This window comes from Pezoporus flaviventris, unplaced genomic scaffold (assembly GCF_033815535.1).
Source record: "Pezoporus flaviventris isolate CSIRO_AGI_PZ_B2104156 unplaced genomic scaffold, CSIRO_AGI_Pfla_v1 ptg000043l, whole genome shotgun sequence".
NCBI classification, from domain to species: Eukaryota; Metazoa; Chordata; class Aves; order Psittaciformes; family Psittacidae; genus Pezoporus; species Pezoporus flaviventris.
In genome coordinates this window covers 3123816-3144641 of record NW_026892591.1, presented here as the reverse complement: position 1 = coordinate 3144641, position 20826 = coordinate 3123816, and the positions used below count along the sequence as shown (strand labels likewise).

General features: G+C 59.5%; 2 protein-coding genes across 2 annotated transcripts in view; one reads left to right on the top strand and one right to left on the bottom strand.

Annotated features, from left to right (window-relative positions):
• Nucleotides 1-20826, bottom strand: part of RPL36 (ribosomal protein L36) — a 148705-nt gene that overhangs the window by 12836 nt on the left and 115043 nt on the right. The gene's annotated exons all lie outside the window — the stretch shown is intronic.
• ANGPTL4 (angiopoietin like 4) lies at nt 12334-20446 on the top strand. Its single transcript, XM_061466967.1, has 7 exons — nt 12334-12858; nt 13238-13348; nt 13755-13884; nt 18202-18315; nt 18400-18495; nt 18773-19048; nt 19566-20446. Exons 1-7 carry the CDS (start codon nt 12352-12354, stop codon nt 19745-19747), a joined length of 1416 nt encoding a protein of 471 aa, XP_061322951.1. The 5' UTR covers nt 12334-12351; the 3' UTR covers nt 19748-20446.

The window sequence follows — 20826 nt, the reverse complement described above, 5'->3', positions numbered from 1 at the left end:
AAGGCTACAGAAGTGCACTGAAAAGTGGGTTTTCTTCCCCCCCCAAACAGGACTGAATATACCCAGACACCCTGACAGGGACCACAGCTTGTGCTTTAGCTAGGGAAAAACTCAAGGTATGAATTAGTTTTAAATCTGGCCTTTCCCTGGTGCTTGCATCCCAAGAAAGCTTCAGCAGCAGCATTTCATCCCTCTGCACGTCTGCAGCACTGTGATGCGCTGCATGGATGCAGCACAAGGCCAGGCTGGATGTGGGTCTGAACAACCTGCTCCAGTGGAAGGGGTCCCTGCCCATGGCAGGGGTTGGAACTGGAGGAGCTTTAAGGTCTCTTCAACCCAAACCAGGCTGGGATTCTGTGATCTTGTCCAGGCCTCCTGCTGGAGGAGCATCCCTGGGCCTTGGGAACAGAGCAATTTTGCTGTCATTTCCTTGCACAGGCAGGAATCGTAAGGAACATCCTCGCTGCAAGGGAGCGTGGAGGGCGCCGGGCACTGTCAGTTGGAGTGACCTTTACATCCAGGTTGGTGAAAGGCTTGTCCTGTATTTTGGAGAAGGCAGGATCCAGCACATGGAGCGCGTTTCGTGCGACAGCACAGCGGCCTGCCTGGGATGGGGAAGGATGCTCGGGGCCGCGCCATCCGTGTGCACGGAGCATGAATTATTTCTGCTTCTCACTGCAAAGCTGTGCTCCGGGGGACGTGTTCATGAAATATAAATGTGAGCCCTGCTTGGAGCGGGCAGCGCCGGAGGAGAGCGGCGGAGCTGCGCTGCGGCAGCGCCCTGGGATCAGCAGCAGCAGCACAGGCAGCGCGCAGCCCGCTGCTGCCCAGCGCCCAGCAGTAGTTACGACTTTCAGAGCACAAGCTGTGACCTGGGAGTGCTTGACACTGGTGGTGATGGGAGAGGGATGGATGGCAGTGATTGGTGGTGGGCTGTTGGTAGGTGGTGATGCATTGGTGGTGATGGGTGGTGATGAATGGTGATGGTGGTGATGGTGATGGGTGGTGATGTGTTGGCAGATGGGTGGCAATTGGTGGCAATGGGATGGTGGGGTACCATAAAACTTCTCAGTTTGGGGACAGAAGAGGGGTTATATCCTGCTGGGGGGTTGGATTAATATAGATGAAAACTTCATTTCATCCGTGGGTAACAACATATTTCTGCGACACCAGCATCTTCTGTGAGGAAAATGACCCATCTGCTTTCGAGTGAGCTGACTCCAAATCCATGCCCAGGAGATGCCAAGTGCTGGGCCAAGGTTCCAAGGGTTGGGAACCTGCTTGTGTCTGTGTGAGGGACAGCACCAAGCCAAGTTAGGGGCAGATCAGTGACTTACAGCCATAAATAAGGACTGTAATAACCCTTCCTTTCCTAATTTAGATGCTCCCAAGGCCTCACAGGCAGATAAAGTCAAGTTCTTTTCTTCCCTGTGTTTATGGTACTGCTGGAACATGCTGCTCCTGCAAGCATTACATCAGGGGAGCGTGGGGAAGGCTCAGCTTTCCCAGCACAGATTAACCCTCACCTACATCTGCCCGTCGCTGCCTCCTCACCCCAGCCGTGCCGCTGCCAGCCCCGTCTTGGCTCCGTGGTGGTGGCTCTGGCCATGCTGGTCCCGTGTCACTGCTCCTGGAGTGCCTGGTGCCCCCTGCTCCTGCACTGCATCCTGCTGGTGCCTCGGCTCCTCCTGCGAGCTGGGAGAATCCCCGTGCCCCGTGCCACAGGGAGCCCATGGCTTCCCTGTGCCCTGTCTCGTGTGCCTGCCATGTCCCCAGGGAGGGCAGGGACAGCACTGAAATGCCCTGGGGGATGAGTTAATGTCCCCCACGGTGTCCCCTGCAGCCCTGCTCTGCCAGAGGGGCAGAGAAGGGGACAGGGCAGAGGGGGTGCAGGTGTGGGCAATGATGCTGAGCCTCCTCTTGACCTCGCTGGGCTCAGCACAGGGCTCCGGACACACTGATGGGGACAGGGACCATGTGGAATGTGGGTCACTTGCATCCTGGGCTGCATCAGAACTACAAGGGCCTGTGGGGACAGGCCAAGGGGAATGGCTTTAACCTGCCAGAGGGGAGACTGAGATGAGCTCTGAGGCAGAAGCTCTTCCCTGTGAGGGTGCTGAGGCGCTGGCACAGAGTGCCCAGAGAAGCTGTGGCTGCCCCATCCCTGGCAGTGTTCACGGCCAGGTTGGACACAGGGGCTTGGAGCAAGCTGCTCCAGTGGAAGGGGTCCCTGCCCTGGCAGGCGTTGGAACTGGAGGAGCTTTAAGGTCCCTTCAACCCAAACCATTCCATGATTCTATGAACTGGGAGATCTTGGCCTTCCTGTTTCCATCGGGGCGGTCAATCTGGGGGTGCTGGGACACTTGCACCAGAGCTGCCAGTGCAGGATCCCATCCCCGGGCATGGGCTGTCCCTGGCTGTGGGTGCTGAGGCCATTCATGCTGTCGCAACACAACACGAGGCCCTGAGCTGTGTTTGCTTGGCTGGGACAGCGTGTCACTGCCGACGGGAGCCCGGGTTGCGTCCGGGTTGCATCATGCCAGCGGAGATAGGAGAGCGGTGCCCAACCTCCATCCGCTCCTGCTGGCTTGGTGGGATGCAGCAGCAGGGGACAGGAAAGGAAAAGGAGAGGATGTGGAAGGGCTGGCGGTGACAGCAGTGAACATCATAGAGGTTTGGTTGCCTGTGGAGAGGAAGCTGAGGGTGAGGAGCACCCTGAGGTGCTGAAAGGAAGGGCTTGAGGCTGGGGACTGAGGTTTTAGCGTCTGAACACAGCCCAGCTTGCACACATGGCGCTGGTGGGAGATGGATGGGGTTGAGACCCCTTCCAGCCATAAAACCCCAGAGGAAATGGCATCAAGGACATCAGCATCTTCCAGGGCAGAGGTGCAATAAGCCCAGACCCTGTGCCATGAGCATCCCCCCAGCTGCCCTCAGATGCTGCCTCTTCCCAGGGCCTGGAAGAGAAATGAACTCAAAAATCCCCTTTGTGGGATGCCTGGGCAGCTGCAGAGAGATGTGGTTGATGGGGACCATTCCCTCTCTCCTGGATCCTGAGAGGCGGAGGCTGTGGTGTGAAGCCAATGGGGGCAGTTCCCCCTTGGTGGCCAGCACCCGGATCACACCCCACTGCTCACCACCATGATCAGGCCAACGTCTCCACCTCTCCCTGGGCAAGGGTGGTCTCCGGACCGGTGATGTCTCCCCCGAACCACAGTGCTGAGGATGGGCACAGCGCTGAGCACAGCCCCAGGAGTGGCCATGGGGGCAGCTCAGGGGGTGGATTTGGGGTTGTCCGTCAGCACTGGTGGGAGGAGGGAGCTCTGGCCTCCCCCGCTGATGCTCTGGCTCCATGGGAGCTGTTGGTCCCCAGGCAGCAGCGGGGTCAGGGTTATCCTGGGCCTTGGGAGGGGTAAGCGTGAGGGAAGTAAGAGATAGGGGCAGGAAATAACAAACGTGAGTCAGATGAGAAGCACATAGGCAAGGACAGCTTCGGAGAGCTAATCTGCAGGAGATAACAGTGCCAGGATGGAGGAGCCTTGGAGATGGGAGCATGGGAAGGGACAGTCAAGACACGGAGGTGTCTGAAACCCCAGCAGCCAACCTGGTCCTTTCCATCATCTCCAGCCACGAGCTGGTCCCTGAGTGCTGGGGGGACCGTGGGGTTCAGCACCCAGCCTTGGGTGCTCTGGGCAGCACGTGCACTTTGGGATGCGTTCTGTAGCTTCCAAAGGTTTCCCCGAAATCCCACTCTGGGTGTTTATCCCCTGGCAGACAGGACGAGCTGCGGCACAGCCTGTCTGCTCTTAGTCTGGTGGAGATTAAGCTCTCCAGGGCCTAATGGCAATTCTTTTGGCAAGCGTTCAGCAGGCCTTAATCCATCTTATCTCTGCTCTGAAAGGATGAATTAGGCACCTCTCCCCACGCTCCATGGGGAGCAGAGGCGGCTGCAGGCACCCCCTGCAATGCCCTACATATGGCAAAGAGCCTGTGGAGCCGCCGGGCCAGGGCTATTGAAGAGGCAACGCTGCAGGAGAGCCAACACGCTTCCTGCGCACAGCTGGATCCTCTGCCTTTCTTCCTCTCAACATCCAGATGTTGGGGACACTCCCAGTCCTGGCCTGAATATTTCCCTTGGGGTTTGCCAGGGTAGGAGCCAAGGGTGGCTTCTTGGCTCATGGGGGAAGACTGGGGACAATGTGGCTCTGCTCATGCCTGTGCAAAGGCTCCTCGTGCCTTGTCCAGCACATGTGGTACCCAGGGATGTTCCTCCTCCCATGATCCATTCACAGTCAGGACTCTGGAGGGATGCAGAGGACACTGGGGTCATGTGGGATGGTCCCACCATCAAGCACAGGGACCCTCAACTTGCCTCTTACAAATCAGTCCTGACATTGCTAATAATAACCGTGTTCGTTAGGGAGCCTCGCATGATTCGGTCGGGCAGCTGAGGGGGTGCTGTCAGGGCAATGGACATGAGGAGTGGCATCCGTCTGACAGTGCTGGAGCCCGTCTGAGACCCCAGGCACTCGGTGACCTGCTCGGTGCAGGCGCTGCGGGCAAGAGCACTGCTTGGATCAGACCCACACAGACACTGCCCGAAGAGTCACAGCTCCGACACCACCGAGCACCTTGGCACCTTGCACCCAGCTCCACCACATGCCTGTAGATGGCTGCCCATCACCATGGCATCATGCCTCCTCCAAGTCCCTTCGGGGTGGAAGAAAACCCTTGATGGGTTTTGCAGAGCCTGAAATTTCCCATTTTTCTGTGTCAAAGCCCTGCTGGGGGCGGGGGCTGGGGCTTAAACTCTTTTTGGCCATGGTATCCCTTGGGTGACAGATGGCCCCGTGGCTTTCCAGCTCACAGACCGCCTGGTGGGGGTCGGGGCCATGGTGTGCTGCTGGGACAGGGTCTTTCTGCATCTGCCGGAGGGGACTGGATTGTATAATCCTGGAATGGTCCAGGCTGGAAGGGACCTTGAAGCTCCTCCAGCTCCGACCGCTGCCACGGGCAGGGACCCCTTCCACTGCAGCAGCTTGCTCCAAGCCCTGTGTCCAACCTGGCCTGTGCAAACCCCCCTCAGCTGGGAAATGCCTTGGAGGTGTTTGGGTTCCTGCTGAGGGTCCCATCACTGCTGCCCTGTGTGCTGAGGGAAGGGTGCCCCGTGGCTCAGCACCGCTGCCGCTGCCCCTTGCTCCCGACCCCAGTCCTGTTTGCTCTCTGTGGAGCTCTGCCACCCCTGAGTCAGCACCTGAGGCGGCCCAAAGCCTCTGTGGAAGCTCTATGGGTGCTGGCGCGGTGACACCATGGCCAGTGGCCCCATCGCCAACCCACCCCCTGCTGCAGCGGCGGGGACCCCTCGTGTGCTCCTCAGCTGGGGGCCCTTGGGGGTCTTTGCTGTGTCTTGCCCCTTCCCTGTCCCCCAAAGCTCCATGTTCTCCCCAGGGAGAGGAAGGTCCTCAACTGAGCAGGAATCAATCCGGGAGCAGAAACCAAAGCTGCCGATTTCGGTTGCGATGTCAGCTATTGCAGGACCTGCCCGTTCCTCCCTGCGTGTACTCCGGCTCCAGCCCCGGCTCAACGGGCTCTGGCCACCGGCCGCCCTCCTGTCTATTCCTGTCCTGAAGAGCTCCGTGCTGGCAGAGCCCCCGCTCCGCGTTGCATCACCGGCTGGGCTCCAGCGCATGCCGTCTCCAAAGCAACCAGCAGCTAAAATTGGTTGAAAGTTTGATCTGAGCCTGAGCCAAGCTTAATATTTAATTGCTTCTAATTTCATTCTCCGGGCCGGGCTTGCCAAGCCAGGCAGAAAGGTCGTGGTGGCAGATGCGGGCTCGGTTACCTGCGGGCAGCAGCGCTCTGCACTGGGTCAGTGTCCCCATTGCAGACAGGGGGTCCCCGTTCAGTGGCCACCTCAATCCCAATCAATTCTCCAGGACCCTGGGTGAGGTTCCAGCTCCCCCAGTTTGCCTTCAAGTGGGAGAAGAGATCGAGCATCATGCTCCAGCCCCTGGAGGCTGTTGCTCAAGACCAGCATGGTGTGAGGATTTGCTGTTAAATCCCTGTATCTTGTCTCATTCCAGAGCCCATTGCCACCTCTGCAGACTCCCCATGCCCATCCCATGCCTGCAGCCTCCCTCATCCCATCCCATCCCATCCCTACAGCCTCCCTCATCCCACCCCATGGTCAGGCAACCAAACAGGGGGGCATTTCTGGCATGGAAACGCACAGGGAAGCCGGGAGCCTGCACTCGATTCCCTGGAAGGCACCTCCTCTCCCAAATGTCTCCCGGAGCAGGGATTAGGAGCTGCATTCCCGGTGCAGCTCACGGCTGGCAGCCGACAGGGTGAAAATTGTCTGGTCCTGGCTCAGAGCCCCTGGAGCCTTCCACTGAATCCCCAAACACTGCTTGCTCTGACAGCGCAAACACTTATTCAAATGGCAAAGGGCATCTCTCCCCTTTCTGACGGCTATTTTTGCACCACGTACTGAAGTCCAAGGGTAAATTTGCTCAGAGCCAGGCATGGCTCCATCCCTTGCACCAGATCAGTGTTAGAAGGATTTGGGAGAGAGGAAGAAACCATCCTGGGGCAGAAACCAGAGTGACAGGGTCCTCCCCACTGTTTTTCCCACTGATGTCCCCCAAAATCACCCCAACAAGCTCCGAGCAGGGAGCCAAACTCTCACAGGATGAGGCTGCTCAGGGGTGGTGTGAACAAGCATCACCCAGGCTTGAGGCACCCCTGAGTGCCAGTAATGCACCCAGCCCTACGGCAGGACTGTGCTCCTGATGATATCCAGCCTTCCTGGCAAGGCTGGGGACGGGGTGTCCCTGGGGAGCCACACACCAGGAGGAGGAACATGCACCAGCAGTGGGATTGTTCCTGTTGGCCCAGAGAAAACCCTCCTGGAGCAGAGCTCCGCAGCCGAGGTTTTCCTGGCCCTGTCCTCCTGCCGCTCATTCCTGCTGTGCTGAACAAAAACCCTCCCAAATCTTTGTTTGATGGGAAATGTCACACTTTGGGTTCCTATTGTTTTGGGGGTGGAGAGGATTTGCTTGGACCGTGCTCAGGATCTATCTTTTCTCTGCACGTTGCAATGGGGAAGCCACCCCTGAGCCACGTAGGCAGGTTCTTGGCATTGGGGTTTTGTCTGTAGGTATCCGATTTTCCTCGGATGGGAGGATCACCATATGCCAAACGTGGGCACACGCTCTCTGCCAGGCAGGTGAGGTGATCTGACGTGAGATGGTCAAAGCTCAGACACAGATTTGGACCCACTTCAGCTTTGCTACCGTCTGCTGAGCAAAGTCCCACGAATCAAAACATCCAAATGCGTCAGGAGAAGACCCCATCACCGTTGTTTTTCCAAGAAATTCAAATGAAACAGGGATTGCTCTGCCCCAGCCCCGCACGGGCAGAGCCACTTCGTACCCACGTGTGTTCCTTCTGCTGGATATGGAAGGCGACACGAGGCAAAACTGGGTGAGGATGCTTCAGGAGAGGTACCCGCGGGTGCTGGATGGTGCCTATCAAAGGCTCTTTCAAAGCCATTCTCTGTCGCTAGCCAAAGGTTAACAAAAGAGAAGCCACCACTGTCTTGTTGGGAAAGCAGAGCCCAGCCCTGGTTACTGTGGTCTGGCCCTTCCCACATGGGACTGGGAGCAGACAGAGGATGCTGAAGGGACATCCCCACCCCTTGGGGCCCTGCAGCCCCCGATGAGCCGCACGCTCAGGCAGCAGAGCCCCCGACCAGAGGGGAGCGGTGTTCAAAGGGAGATGACTGTAAAAGTAAGGGTCAGATTTCCCCGTCTGCCGAACCTCCCACGTCCACCCGACCCTCCGGCTTCCTGCCTTCTGGCATGTGTGACCTTCGGCACAGTAACCCCCGGGCTCCCTGAGGAGCCCCGGCACGGCAGGAAGGAGAAAGGAGAGGGAAGACTTGCATAACCTTCATCCAGCCCCGCCAGGGAAAGGAGGAGGATGCTTGGACCGTGAGTGCCTGTTCTGGCCGCTTTTCAAGCATGGAAATGCGCATCCCTGCTCGAGGCTGGGATCGTCCCGGCTCAGAGGAACCACGAGGTGGCTGTGACCCTCAGCCCATCCTCTGGAGCCCAAAGGGGACATTGCAGCGCGGTACCAACATCTTCTCCCCTCTCTGGGGCTGCCATCAGTTTTACCCGGGAGGCAGGGCAAGCTGGAAGAGAGAGGATGGGAACAGAGCCTCCATGGCTGAGGGCCCAACGGTCCTCACTGGGGGTGGATGGCTCCAACCAACTTCCCATGTTTCTGACTCACCCTGCTTGGAAATCTGTCTCAAGCAGCAGCAGCACCAAGAGCAGGAGCTTTTGCAAACCCGATGACAGGGCTGAGGGGATGTCCCTGGCCCTGGGGATGGATGAGGCCGATGCTCAGGAAGCCTCAGAGCAGTGACAGTCGGGGTGCCACCAGCCTGGTCCGGGAAGGAGCCTCACAGCCCCTTTCCCGAGTAGGGAGTGATGGGGCTCCTGGTCCAGCAAAGCTCCACGGTTGGGAAGAGCAGGAATAAGCAACCCCAGGATGTGGGTTTTGTGCTGCGCCCCACAGGCGTGCGACAGTGAAGTCACTGCCAGGACCAGGTTTGAGCGGAGACCAAGGCAGATGGAGTACCCGCTCCAGCAGGGAATGCTGCCAGTGCTTGCCTGGGTGAGACGTGCTGCTGTGCTCAGCCAGTGGCCGGTAGGAAATCCCTGTTGGATGTCTCCCGACTGCTGCTGAATCAGAATACCCGTTCTTCGGGAAAGCCTGACTTTATCCCCGAAGCAGCGATGGTGTCATTCACATCTGCCCTATTCCCCTTGCACTGAGTCTCCCGACACACTTCCAACAACAAAGCAAGGCTGTGAGCAGCATTCCTGTAAACTGGCATGGCCCCGGTCCCTCCCGTGACGTGAGCCCGGGCTCCACAGCTGCAGGAATTCAGTTCAGATGGGGATGAACTTTCACACAGTGACCCGCGGGGTCAGCCTGGGAAGGAGATGGGAAAGGCAGAGAACAAAGACACCATCACAGCCTGCTGGGCAAGGGGTTGGGATGGGGATAAGGGTGAGGATGGCGAAGAAAGCGGGGATGGGGATGAAGGCGGGGATGGGCATGAGGATAAGGGTAGAGATAGGGATTGGTATGGGTATAGGGATGGGGATGGCGATAGGGATGGGGATGGCGATAGGGATGGGGATGGGGTGGGATAGAAATGGGAGTGGGGTGGGATAGGGATAGGGATAGGGATGGGGATACAGATGGGGAAGAGAATATGGATACGGACAGGGAAGAGGAGAGGGATAGATAAGGGGATGGGGATGAGGATGGGATGGGACGGGGTGGGGATAGTGATGAGGATGGGGAAGGGAATAGGGATGGGTATAGATATGCGGGGGCTGTTTCGAGGAGCTACTTATGATATGTGCTGGGGATACTGCCTTTCTAGGCTGGAAATTTGTCTGGGCTGGGGGAAATTGCATGGAAGAAGTCACGGGGATAAAGATGGGGGTGGTGATTGTGACTGGGATAGAGATGGGGATGGGACAACTCCTGTTCCCCCAGAGGGATCTTGGATAACTGCCTCTGGAGCCACTGCTCCATCCCTAAGGGATGACCCATCCAGGAGGACCCTGATGAACCTGCAGAGACCCAGGGGCAGCCCTGAGGGCCCAGCCCCAGACTGAGCAAAACCCCACAGGGATTTTGGCTGCAGCACTTTTCCATGCAGGGCAGACCAGGCTCCCTCTTGGCACGGAGAAATCCCTGCTGGCCCTACTCTTTGAACCTCTGTTTAACTCAGGTGCATCCAGCTCTGCAGAAAGCACCTTCCTGTTGATCTGTGGTCATTCCCAGCCCATGGGAGCTCAGGGCCTCGAGGGACTCTTCATTTGTGTCCATTAACAATTCACATCTCTCAAGGTAAATTAGAGATGTCCCAATAGGAAAACACAGCTGAAGGAATATGCATAAATCATGGGGCTCCTTCCATTACCCCTCTCCTGCCTCAGCACAAACACTGCAAACGCAGAGAACAACCAGTGGGAACACGTCTGCTTCGGCACCCGGCGTAACCCCAGCGATTCCCAGGACAAGCTCCAGTGTTGGGTAACAGCAGGGCAGGGAGCGGAGCCGCTCACAAGGATTCATTTTGCCTGATGTCATTAACCCAGACCAACAGTCAACACATGAAACTGGGTTCCCTGTTTGTCCCAGTGACTCGGGGTTGGTGTTTCCTGCTTCACAAGGCTCTGGGGATGCCACACTCCAACCTCAGGCTCAGGGGCATGGCTCCTGCTGGCTCACACCTCCCGGGATGCCCAAACCCAGCAGGACCAAGAGGAAAAGAAGAATTTTCATGGGGTTTTTTTGGGGGGTGGGATCACCAAATATGGGGAATTTCTGGCAGAACTGTGGCTGCCCCCCCCCCAGCACTGGGGGTGCTGGTAGGTCCATCCCTGAGGGACTGAAGGGGGCACAGAAAAGCCTGATGGGGAGGTCACCACCACCCTCCCCTTGTCCCCAGCTCCCTTCCACAGCCCCAAGCCTCAAAGGTCTGGAAGAAGCGGTGCCCCCCCTTCCCATTTTGTGCTGCCTTTCTCCCTGCAGCGTTTGCTGTACCAGGATTTTCTCCTTTTTCCTCATCTGACAAATTCCTTCTAACCATGAAATAAATGAGAAAGCATCGACTGGTGGAGGGGGCTGGGCTCTGCCTGCTGAAATTTCCCCTCTTCCTCCTTAACTCTTACCTCTGTCAGAGCCTGTGGCTCCTCCCTGTGCTCAGTGCTCACCCTGAGGCCTCTTACTCACTAGTTCTGCAGCAGCAACCTGGGAAAGGCTTGGAGACAGCCCAGGGCCACAAGAACGGGAAAGCAGCGGCTGGGAATTGTTCCTGCAGGAGCCTTTGCACATAAACACACCCCCAGCGAGGAGCTGCCTCACTTCCAACAGGGAAAACAGCGGAAAAGAGGGGAAACCCTTTCATTAGTTGCCTGCTTGGGGAGGGGAAAGTAAGTTAGGCTTGATGGAAGTGTTGGATGTGCACGTCATGGCTCCGGCAAGGCTGCGTGCAAGGGAGAGGCCGGGCTTCAAAACCAGCTCTGCAAACCCACAGTGGATCTCCCGTGGGATGGGTGGGATGTGCCCCAGGGTGGGAGCGGCGGTGGGATGGAAGCAGAGATGCTGTGGGCTCCAGTGGGGCTGAGCAGAGGGGAGCAGAGCACAAGTCCCACTCTGAGCCCTGCTCCCATGGGGTTCGCTGCCATCCAGATGTGCAGGAGGGCCCAGCAGTGCTTGGGAAGCTGGCATTGAGCCCCCAGAAGGTGGTGTGGATGGGAATGCTGCTCCCTACCCTAGGATGTGCTGTGGCAGATCCAGAGGAAACACCAAGTGGGGAGGGAGCAGAAGGCCTCCATCTGCTCTTAGCTGAAAAGAGCTGAAAGGCTCCATCGCAGTGTGTGAATTCATTGATAGGGAGAAAAAACAGACTGAAAATGCCTTTTAAAGCAGTGGAAAAAAGGGAGGACGAGGGAAGAGCCAGTAACCAGAGTCCAAGTCACAAATGATGCCCACTTTTCAAAGGGGGAAGATTGAAGCCTTACAGGGGGCAGGAATTTATCCTTGGGAGACTGGGAGCATTTAGAGGGGTGAACATCATGCTCAGCCCATGGGCGCAAAGGAGCTGACCCCACGGGTGCACCTTCCCCAGAGCTGGCTGCTTCCTGTGGGGCATCACCCGGGACTCCTGCTCCTGCGATCAGAGATAGTTTGGGATGGGATTTATCACAGAATCATGGAATGGTTTGCGTTGAAGGGACCTTAAAGCTCAGCCAGCTTGTCCTGTCACTACATCCCTTGTCCCAAGCTGGATCAGGAGTGCAGAGGGGATCTCCCCAGAGCACAGCAGAGGGGGAGAATCCGCTCTCTCGACCTGCTGCTCATGCTTAAATGTGATTTTTTTGCTGCCAACAGGAGACAGACTGGGATGAGGGGCCTTGGTCGAGGGATAGGGATGGTGATAGGGATGGGAAAGGGGATGGGGATGAGGACGGGGAAGGGAAGGAATGAGGGTGGGGAAGGGGTAGGGATGAGGACGGGGACGGGGATGGGCGGGGACGGAGACCGAGGGGCGCGGGGGGGTTCTTGGGCCGATCTCCGAGCCCGGGGCTGCTGCGGGCAGGGTTTGAGGAGCGGCCCCTGCCCGGGGGAGGGCGAACAAAGCGGCGGGGCCGGGCGGGCGGGGAGGGGCCGGTGCCGGGTCCCTCCCCACCGCGGTGCGCGGGCGGCGATAAAAGCGGGGCCGCGGCGGCGGAGCGCGCACCGGAGCGGGCGGGCATGGAGCGCATCGGGGTGTCCGTGCTGCAGCTCCTCCTGCTCCTGCTGCTGGGAGCCGCGGCGGGAGCGGGCCCCGGGGCCGAGCGGCGGGCGGCGGGCAAGGAGCGGCGGGCGCAGTTCGCGTCCTGGGACGAGGTGAACGTGATCGCCCACGGGCTGCTGCAGCTCGGGCACGGCCTCAAGGAGCACGTGGACCGCACCAAGGGGCAGATGCGGGAGCTCGGCAGCCGCCTGAGCGCCCATAACAGCTCCCTAGGGCGGCTGCTGCGGCAGGCGCGGGATGCGCAGGAGCAGGGCGAGCGCCTGCGGGACAGCGTGCGGGAGCTGGAGGGCCGCGGCCGGCAGCTCCTCAACCTCTCCGAGGCTTTGCGGCAGCGCCTGGAGGAGGTGGCGGCTGATAAAGCCGAGATCCAGGGGCGGCTGGAGCAGATCGAGGGGCGCCTTCGGCTGGCGCTGCAGGCGAGGCCGGCCGGGAATCAGAGCGCCAGGGACCTGGGAGCACTGCAGGTGAGCAGCGCCCCCGGAACAGAGGGATCGGCCCCCCGGTACCGGCACCGGGGACCCGACCCGCCTGGGGCAGCGGCAGCGACCTGGTGGGAAAGCGGGGAGGGGTCCTTGGCTTCCAGCCGGGAATTCTGTGGGGAAACGGACCCTTCCCGGGGCGATGGGAGCGGCTGGAAGGGGGCCGCTGTGGGGAGCAGCACCTCCGGAGCGTGGGGGGGGCCCGATTCCCCTGGGGCACTGGGAGCTGGGCTTGGGGCACTGGGAGACCCCCTCACACACAAGTGGGAGTCCCATCGAGGGGGGTCCTGCTGAGGGTTCCCTGGGAGCCCCGGGCTCTCCCCAGAGCTGGGGGTTAACCTGGCTCTTCCCCCACCTCCTGCAGTCCCTGATGGATGCTCAGAACTTGCGGATCGAGGAGCTCCTGCAGAAGATCAAGCAGCAGCAGTACAAGCTGGACAAGCAGAATCTGCAGATTAAGAGCCTGCAGAGCAAGGTGAGCTCCCGGGCTGGTCCCACACGCTGCTGGGATCCTGTGGGAGGAGAGACAGCTCTGACGCTGCTCCCCAGCTCTGGGGGCTTTACAAGGGCCACGGCCCTGGTCCTTGTGCCACAGCAGCAAACAAGCGGCTTCCAGAGCATCTGTGTAGAGGAACTGGGCTGTGGGAACGGAGCCTCCCTTGGGTTTATCTGCAGAACAAACTCTTTAGCATGGGTGTGAAAGCCCACAGTAATTCCCGGCTTTGCCCAGCTGCTGCTATGTCCTATTCCTTGAGGTGTCTGGGCAAGTTCAGCCCCAGCTCTGGTCACGGGGGAGAGGCTGGGCTGAGGAGTTCCCCTGAGCACCGGTGTTGAAAATGAGCTGGAATTGAACTGTCCTGACTTGTGCATTGCTTTTTTAGGTCAATCTCCTGATCCCCTTCCACCTGAAGGACAACAAAACACAGGTTCCAAAGTGGAAGATAAACCTGAAGAGCTTCAGCCTCGTGAACCAGAGCCACAACACCAGCAGGGAGCCCGTGCTGCTGCACAGTGAGTGTCTGCTCTGCGCTGGAGCAAACCTGCCGCTCCAAAACAAAAGGTTCAGCTGTCCTGAGTCAGGATGTGAGATTTGCACCCAAATCCAGAGCCTGGGAGTTGGGCCAGACGGGGGGGATCTGGAGCATGGGCAGGATCGTAGCCTTCTGGATCGGTATTAGTCCAGCAGGAATTTAAGGATTTAAGAGGAATTTTTCTGCCTGATATTAAGAATGCAGTGGGGAGAGGACAAACATGGCTGCAGGTATCTGTTAAAGAGGATTGAGAGGTTGGGAGTGTGGATGCAGGGAGGAGAGGAGGATCGCTGCTCCTTGGGGTTAACTTTGTTCACCTGCACAAACCGCACCAGGCAGGGCCGGCTGCTCTGTCTGTGGATGGAGGGAGCCGTGAGAGGAAAGAGATCACAGAATCCCAGCCTGGGCTGGGCTGGAAGGGACCTTAAAGCTCATCTGGTCCCAATCCCCTGCCATGGGCAGGGACACCTTCCACTGCTGTAGCTATTGGAATCCTTGTGCATTGTATTGGCTCATATTTAGGGCCCATACATGAAAGCCAAGTGCCTCAGCTCACGGTATCCTTAGCAGAAGGTGCTGAGCTGCAGGGGAGGGCACGGGGCACTCCTGGCACTGAGCGGGCGAGCGGATGCTGCATCTGGAGCATCTCCTGTGCCAGTGAGGGGCTGGAGCAGCTCCCGCAGGGCATCGCATTGGAGCGGGTGTCCCCAGCTGTGCCGTGTCCTGCAGCCTCCTCCCAGCCAGGAACCGGTGTCCCCGCAGGGTTTGCTGGCCAGAGCAGCTGCTCTGGTGCTAAGTCAGCTAAATGAGGGTGCTGGCTGCGTGTGCAGCTGTCCGGGGATGTCCGGCGCAAGCCAAACACAAACCAGGCGGGCTGAGGAGATGCGTGGGGAAATCCTGCCCCAGGCAGGGACAGCGATGGGAAAACACGTGGTTGGTTGTGTGAGGAGCTGGGAGCTGTCACTGCTGCGCCTGGGAGCTGGGTGAGCAGAACAAAAGAGCTGCAGAACTGCTGCAGGCAGGAAAGAGATGGGACATGGGGCTCGGAACGCCCGGTGCTCTGTCGGTGGGGGTGGCCAGCCTGTGGTGGGCCCATGTAAAGGCTCCCTTGGTGACAGCAGCATCTCAAAAGCTCTTTCCCCTCTGTGTTTTTCCCCCAGCTCTGCTTTCTGGCTTGGCCTCAGTAGTGTGCCAGAGAATCCTGGTGTCATTTGGGTTGGAAGGGACCTTTAAAAGTCCTCCAGTCCAGCCGCTTAGTCCAAGCCCCCTCCTCAGCTCTCAGGTTAGGCTGAAAGTGGGGGGCAGGGAGAGATGGGTTTGGGCCTTTGCTACTCAATGGTGGCAGATGTAGGCTGTGCTGTTGGTGCTGATGGGTGCTGGGTGCAGCACGGAGAAGACCCACAGCCCCTGGGGGTGCTATGAGGGCTCAGCACCTCGTTGTTTGTGATTCTAATGGGAAGACCCTGAGCATCCCTAATGCTCCAGGCATCCCTCCTCCCTGCCGTGAGCTCACTCACCCTTCTCTTGCCTAACCCCTGATGTTGATACTGCTGAGAGCAGACAAATTGGCTTCCTCTCATCAGCAAACCGAGGGGCTTTGCTGGCAAACCCTGGAGCCCTCGATGTGTGGTGGGCCAGCGCCATGCCCTCTGCCTGGGGAGGCTCGTGGCTGCTCTGTGCTATTGTGAGGCAGAGCCGCGGCGCTGGTGAACAGGACTGAGCTCCACCAGCAGCCCTTTGAGAAAGAGCCTTTTATTTGCATCCAAGTGAGCTCAAGTTTGGGTTTTTTTTTTTGAGGCCAGAAATGGCTCAGGGCCAAGCATGTGAAAGTTGAAGGCTCGGAGCAGCCTGGAGAGTGAAAGGTTTAATCGCTTGCAGAAAGAGGATCATGTCTTCAGGCAGAGCCTGTGCTGCCTGGCAGCCGGCCCAGTAGGGGAAAGGCAGAGCCCAGCAAAGCCTTCTCCCCATGGCTCTGGAACTCCAAAATAAATGGGTTGGGTGAGGGGGAGGCGATGAAAAGCCCGCTCCTGCCATCAGCGACGCAGGGTGTTTATCCCAGGTTGTGACCTGGCATGCCTGGAGATCCTGTTGGGTAACAAGGGTGCTATGCCTGGGGCAGCTCTGGGAGCCTTGTTGATTCTTGTGTCTCGCCTGGCTAAGTAAAAAGGGGAGGGAAAGGCAAAGGTCCCGAGCAGCCAGGAGGGCTTGTCCTGCCGGTGCCATAGGGATGCGCAACACGAACTGGAGCTAAGGAGCGTGTTCCTCAAACCAAGATTGCGCTGAGGCTGGTCAAGCAGCTGCACCTCGTTCAGCTGCTTACAAAGTCCCTGGTGCTCCAGGGGAAGGGATGGGAGAGTGGCCAAGGCTGAGGAGAAACATCACAGACAGGGATGGGGCTGCTCTGTGGAGCGTTCTCCTGGGCACTGCCCTGCTGATGCTGGAGATGCAGCGGGAGAGGAGGTGAGGAGCTCAGCAGGCTCCAGCACCTCCCTGCTGCCGCGCTCCAGGCTGCTGCTGTGGGTATGGGGTCGGGTTGTGGGTTTCCTCCCACCAGGCTTCCTTTGGCTTCCCCTTCCCTACAGCGTGGGAGCTGTCGGGATGCACTTGGCCTCCCCATGGTGCTGGCCACCAGGGAGAAAGCAAGTCCTGTGGGTGCACGGGTGGGCTCTGTGGCACCGGTCCAGCGCTGACATCGCGCGGGGATGCTGCTGGCCCCGCTGCGCTGGTGGCTGCGGCGGTGGGAGAGGGCCCGGTGCCAAGGAGAGGAAAGTTCACTGGGGTGGTCGGGGGGGAGAAGGGGGGAAATGGGTGAAAGGTGGTGGCGGGTGTCACGTTGCTGTCCGCTGGTCCCCCCATGCTGACCTTTCCTAGAATCCCAGCCTGGGTTGCGTTGGAAGGGACCTCAAAGCTCCTCCAGCCCCAACCCCTGCCACGGGCAGGGACCCCTTCCACTGGAGCAGCTTGCTCCAAGCCCCTGTGTCCAACCTGGCCTTGAGCACTGCCAGGAATGGGGCAGCCACAGCTTCTCTGGGCACCCTGTGAAGATCTGAGTGGCTCCACTCTTCATCCCAGCAAAGCACTGGGGCCCTGTGGGTGGTCAGACTGAGTGAAGACTGAGCAAGGGGCAGTGCCCCACAGGGATGCATCTGGCTCCTGCCCTTCACAGCTCAATGTGAAGCCCCACAGCAGTGGGGGAGGCTCCTCTTCAAGCTGCTGCTCCCCAGTCCTGGTTCCAGCCCTGACCCTGGGGGCAGACACAGCAAAGGGGGGACCCCATGGTGGGGCTCTGGGGGCAGCAGCTCTCCAGCACAGCCGGGGCTTGTCTCTGGGCTTCCTCACCCGCCTGTCCTGGGGTCGTGGTGGCAGCAGCTGTGGAGCCACCCAAATCCATCCCACCCTCGCATGGGGAGAACAGGGCCCCTTTGTCTGGGGGTGAGGGGGGCACCTGTCCTGGCTGACAAAGAGCCCCTTGACTGCACCGCAGCCCCGGGGCTGGAGCTCTGCTCATCCTCCCGTGGCCTTTTGACTCGGGTTTTGTAACAGGTTTCACCCCCCCTTCCCCATCCCTTCCCCAGTTCCTGGATGGACTTTATCAGCGCTGTTGAAACGATGCTGTGCTGGCGGCCCCGGGCAAAGTCCCGCAGGGGCAGGGGCAGGAGGAGAGGTGGGAGCCCGCCCGCTGTGTGCGGATGGAGGGGGACGAGCTCGGGGCAGCCTCACCGCGGGCAATGCACTGGGTGCACTGAGCTGGGGCTCGCCAAGGTCCCCCCAGCCCATCTCTGCCCCGGTCGAGGTGCCTTGGGCAGACAAGGGTCAGCCCAGCCTGGCCCCGCGCCTGCCGGTGGCAGCTTGCCCAGTGGGACGGCTGCTGGGGCCACCGTGGTCCCTGGGTGCTGCGCGCACCGGCCCCTTCCCGAGCCAGGGCTCAGCTGCTGAGCCCCGTGGGGACAGCTTCACCCCGGAGGGGATGCTCCCAGCTGCAGAGGGAGCTGGGAGCTTCCTTGGGAAGCTGCGCTCTCCAGCCTGGGTCACCCCAGCCTGGCCCCGTGCCTGGCTTCTTCCTTGGCTGCAGCCCGAGGAGCTGCGTTCGGATGGATGAATGAATGGGGAGATGCAGGGTCACGGAGCTGGAAGATGCTGCAGCCGGTGGCGCGTGTCCGGAGCCGCGGCCACCGCTGTGCACAGCTGCTGGGCTGGGGGCCAGGGCTGCAAGTGCCGGGGCCGTGGCAGGAGCAATCTGCTGAGGAAGCAGGGCTCGGGGCCACCCTCTCCTCAGTGGCTGTTTCCTTCCCCGCAGGGCTCCCGCAGGATTGCCACCAGCTCTTCCTGGCTGGGCAGCAGAGCAGCGGCGTTTTCCAAGTGCAGCCCGCAGGGTCCCAGCCCTTCAAGGTCTACTGTGACATGACCACAGGTAAAGCAGTGCACGTGCCCCACAGCCCTTCCCGTGATGGCCTCGTAAAGGGGAACCCCAGTGACCGTGTTCTCCCTGCTGCAGAAGGTGGCTGGACTGTGATCCAGAGGCGCACAGACGGCTCTGTGGACTTTGACCAGCTTTGGGATGCCTACAAGAATGGCTTTGGAGACCTTCGTGGTAGGTGGATGATGGTGTCTATCTTAGTGTGGGATAAGTGATATCTTGGCATGAATTATTGCCCCGTGATGGCCCCTGAAGATCTCTGTGTGCCAGAACATGGTACCACTGCTTGCAGACCAAGAGTCCTTGGCCTTCCTGTCTTGTCCTGCAGGGACCAGACAGTGATTCAAGTGGCGCAGGGTCCTGCCTTGTCCCTCTTTGTCTTTGGAGCCTGTTCCCGTGCCTGCATGGCATGTTTGTGTCCCCATACCCACTGCAGTGTGTCTTGGTTCAGGTGAGTTCTGGCTGGGCCTGGAGAAGATGCATCGCCTCGTCCAAGAGGGAAGATTCAATCTCCTGATCGAGCTGGAAGACTGGGAGGGAAATTCCCAGGCGATTCAGTTTGTGTTCAGCCTGGGTGGCGAGAGCACAGCCTACACACTGAGCCTGCTGGGACCCCTCTCTGGAGAGCTGGAAAACGCCATCGGGGACTTCAGGCAGCTGCCGTTCTCCACGCGGGATCGGGACCATGACCTCAAAGCTGACACAAACTGCGCCAAGCACCTCTCAGGTCAGTGCGAGCTCTTCCTCCCCAGGGGGGCACCTTCCCTTCAGCCTTCCGCTGCCCGGTGGTGGCCAGGAGAGGGACGGGAGCCTGCAGCTCCAGACCCCTTTGGTGTTGACCCTGGGAAAGCTGCATCCCTGGGGCTGTGCAGGGAGCCGGGAGGGAGGCTGAAGCCAGGATGGGTTCGGGATTCGGTTCCTGCCTCAGGCATCTTCTCTGTAGCAGTTTTCCTGGTTGTCACCTTGCTTGGAAACCTTTCAAGCAAATAGGAGCCGGTCCCAGGCCTGAGATGGGGCTGCCAAAGGGCTTGAGGGGGTTCCGCATGCAGGAAAGGGCTGCAGGGGTTTCCAGACACATCCTGAAGTCCTATAGGGCCTGTGCAAAGGTTTCCCAATGCATGGGACTCCTCAGGTGTGGTCTCGTAGGGTCCCAAAGGCCTGGAGAACAGCAGCTGCCTTGAGGCTGGGTTTGTTTCTGCCTGGAAGTGCTGTGGGTTAAACCTGCCTCTGCCTTGCCTTGGTAGGGGGCTGGTGGTTCAGCACGTGTGGCCACGCCAACCTCAACGGGAAGTATTTCCGCTCCATCCCGCGCCAGAGGCACGAGCGCAAGCAGGGAATCTTCTGGAAGACATGGAAGGGCCGGTACTACCCGCTGAAGTCAACCACCATGAAAATCCAGCCCGCGGCGCTGGAAGCAGAGCCCTGAAGCTGCCACTTGAGACTTTTGACCTTCTCCGCAGAGCAGACCTGAGCTCCATCACTTGGTGTTTACAGCAAACTGCCCCATCCTCCCCAGGGAAGGCCCCTGAGGAGGGTTCCTCTTGGTTAACAGCCCTTCGGTGGCACAACCCAGCTCCTGGCTGGAAGTGAAACAGCTCCGTGTCGCTGAGAGCCCGGGATGGGAGCTCCCAAAGCAGAAGAGGAGGCACCGGCAGGGAGATCGACCTCCAGAGATGCACAGAGATCCTTCCAACCTGCTGTGGCGAGCTGCCCGGTGCTGTCTGCCCCGTCCGAACACTTCTGTGCTGGGTTTCATGAGCTGGGGCTGGGGGGAAAGGGGAGCACACCAAGTGAGTCGCTACCCTGGACCCAAGCACTGGGGATGGAGCCTTGCTGTGTCCTGTCATTGTTGCTCCCAAGTGATGTCCTGTGCGCCCTCCTGTGCAAGCCCCCAGAGCCTCCATCCCTCTCTGGTCCTTGGGGCAGGGAGCCCTGGGCAGCTCCATTTGTGCAGCCCCTGCTCTGGTGACTTCAGCCCTCTGAGGAGATGGGGTTTGGTGGGAGGGCTGAGGGACATGCTGTGCAGAACGGGGCCGCAGGCTTCCCTGGTCCCCACAGCCTGGAAACTACAGTTCTGGCTGTGCTGGAATTAGCTGGGAATCTGCTTCCAGCTCCATGAGAGGGTGGGTGGGATCCTGCACGGCTGAGTCTTAAGCTCTGCCTGAGGCCTGCCTTACCGCTGGAGGGGGTTAGGGCAAGCACTAGGACAGCCCAGGTATGAAGCAGTGATGGTCCCTGGGCAGAACCAGCCTTGCTGTGGGCTGTAACCCCGCTGAAGCCTGGGGAGCTGCCTCCCCGTACTTTGCAGTATCCCACATGCATGCCCCAAAACTTGCTCTCAAAGGCCAGAGGAGAGCAGGCTTTCTCTGCAAGAACTGCACCACCTTGTTGGGTACGTACCCTGCTGTCACCTCCGCCTTTGGGGTGGGTGTCTGGGGACACGTGGGCAACAAGATGCCGTCTTGGGGCTTCCCAAGCATCCCATCCTATTGAAGTCATATTGAC

Coding starts and splice junctions, on each gene's coding strand:
- ANGPTL4 (XM_061466967.1), top strand. CDS start 12,352: ATGGAGCGCATCGGGGTGTCCGTGCTGCAGCTCCTCCTGCTCCTGCTG. Junction 18,496..18,772: donor TGGCTTTGGAGACCTTCGTG/GTAGGTGGATGA, acceptor GTCTTGGTTCAG/GTGAGTTCTGGCTGGGCCTG. Junction 19,049..19,565: donor CTGCGCCAAGCACCTCTCAG/GTCAGTGCGAGC, acceptor TTGCCTTGGTAG/GGGGCTGGTGGTTCAGCACG.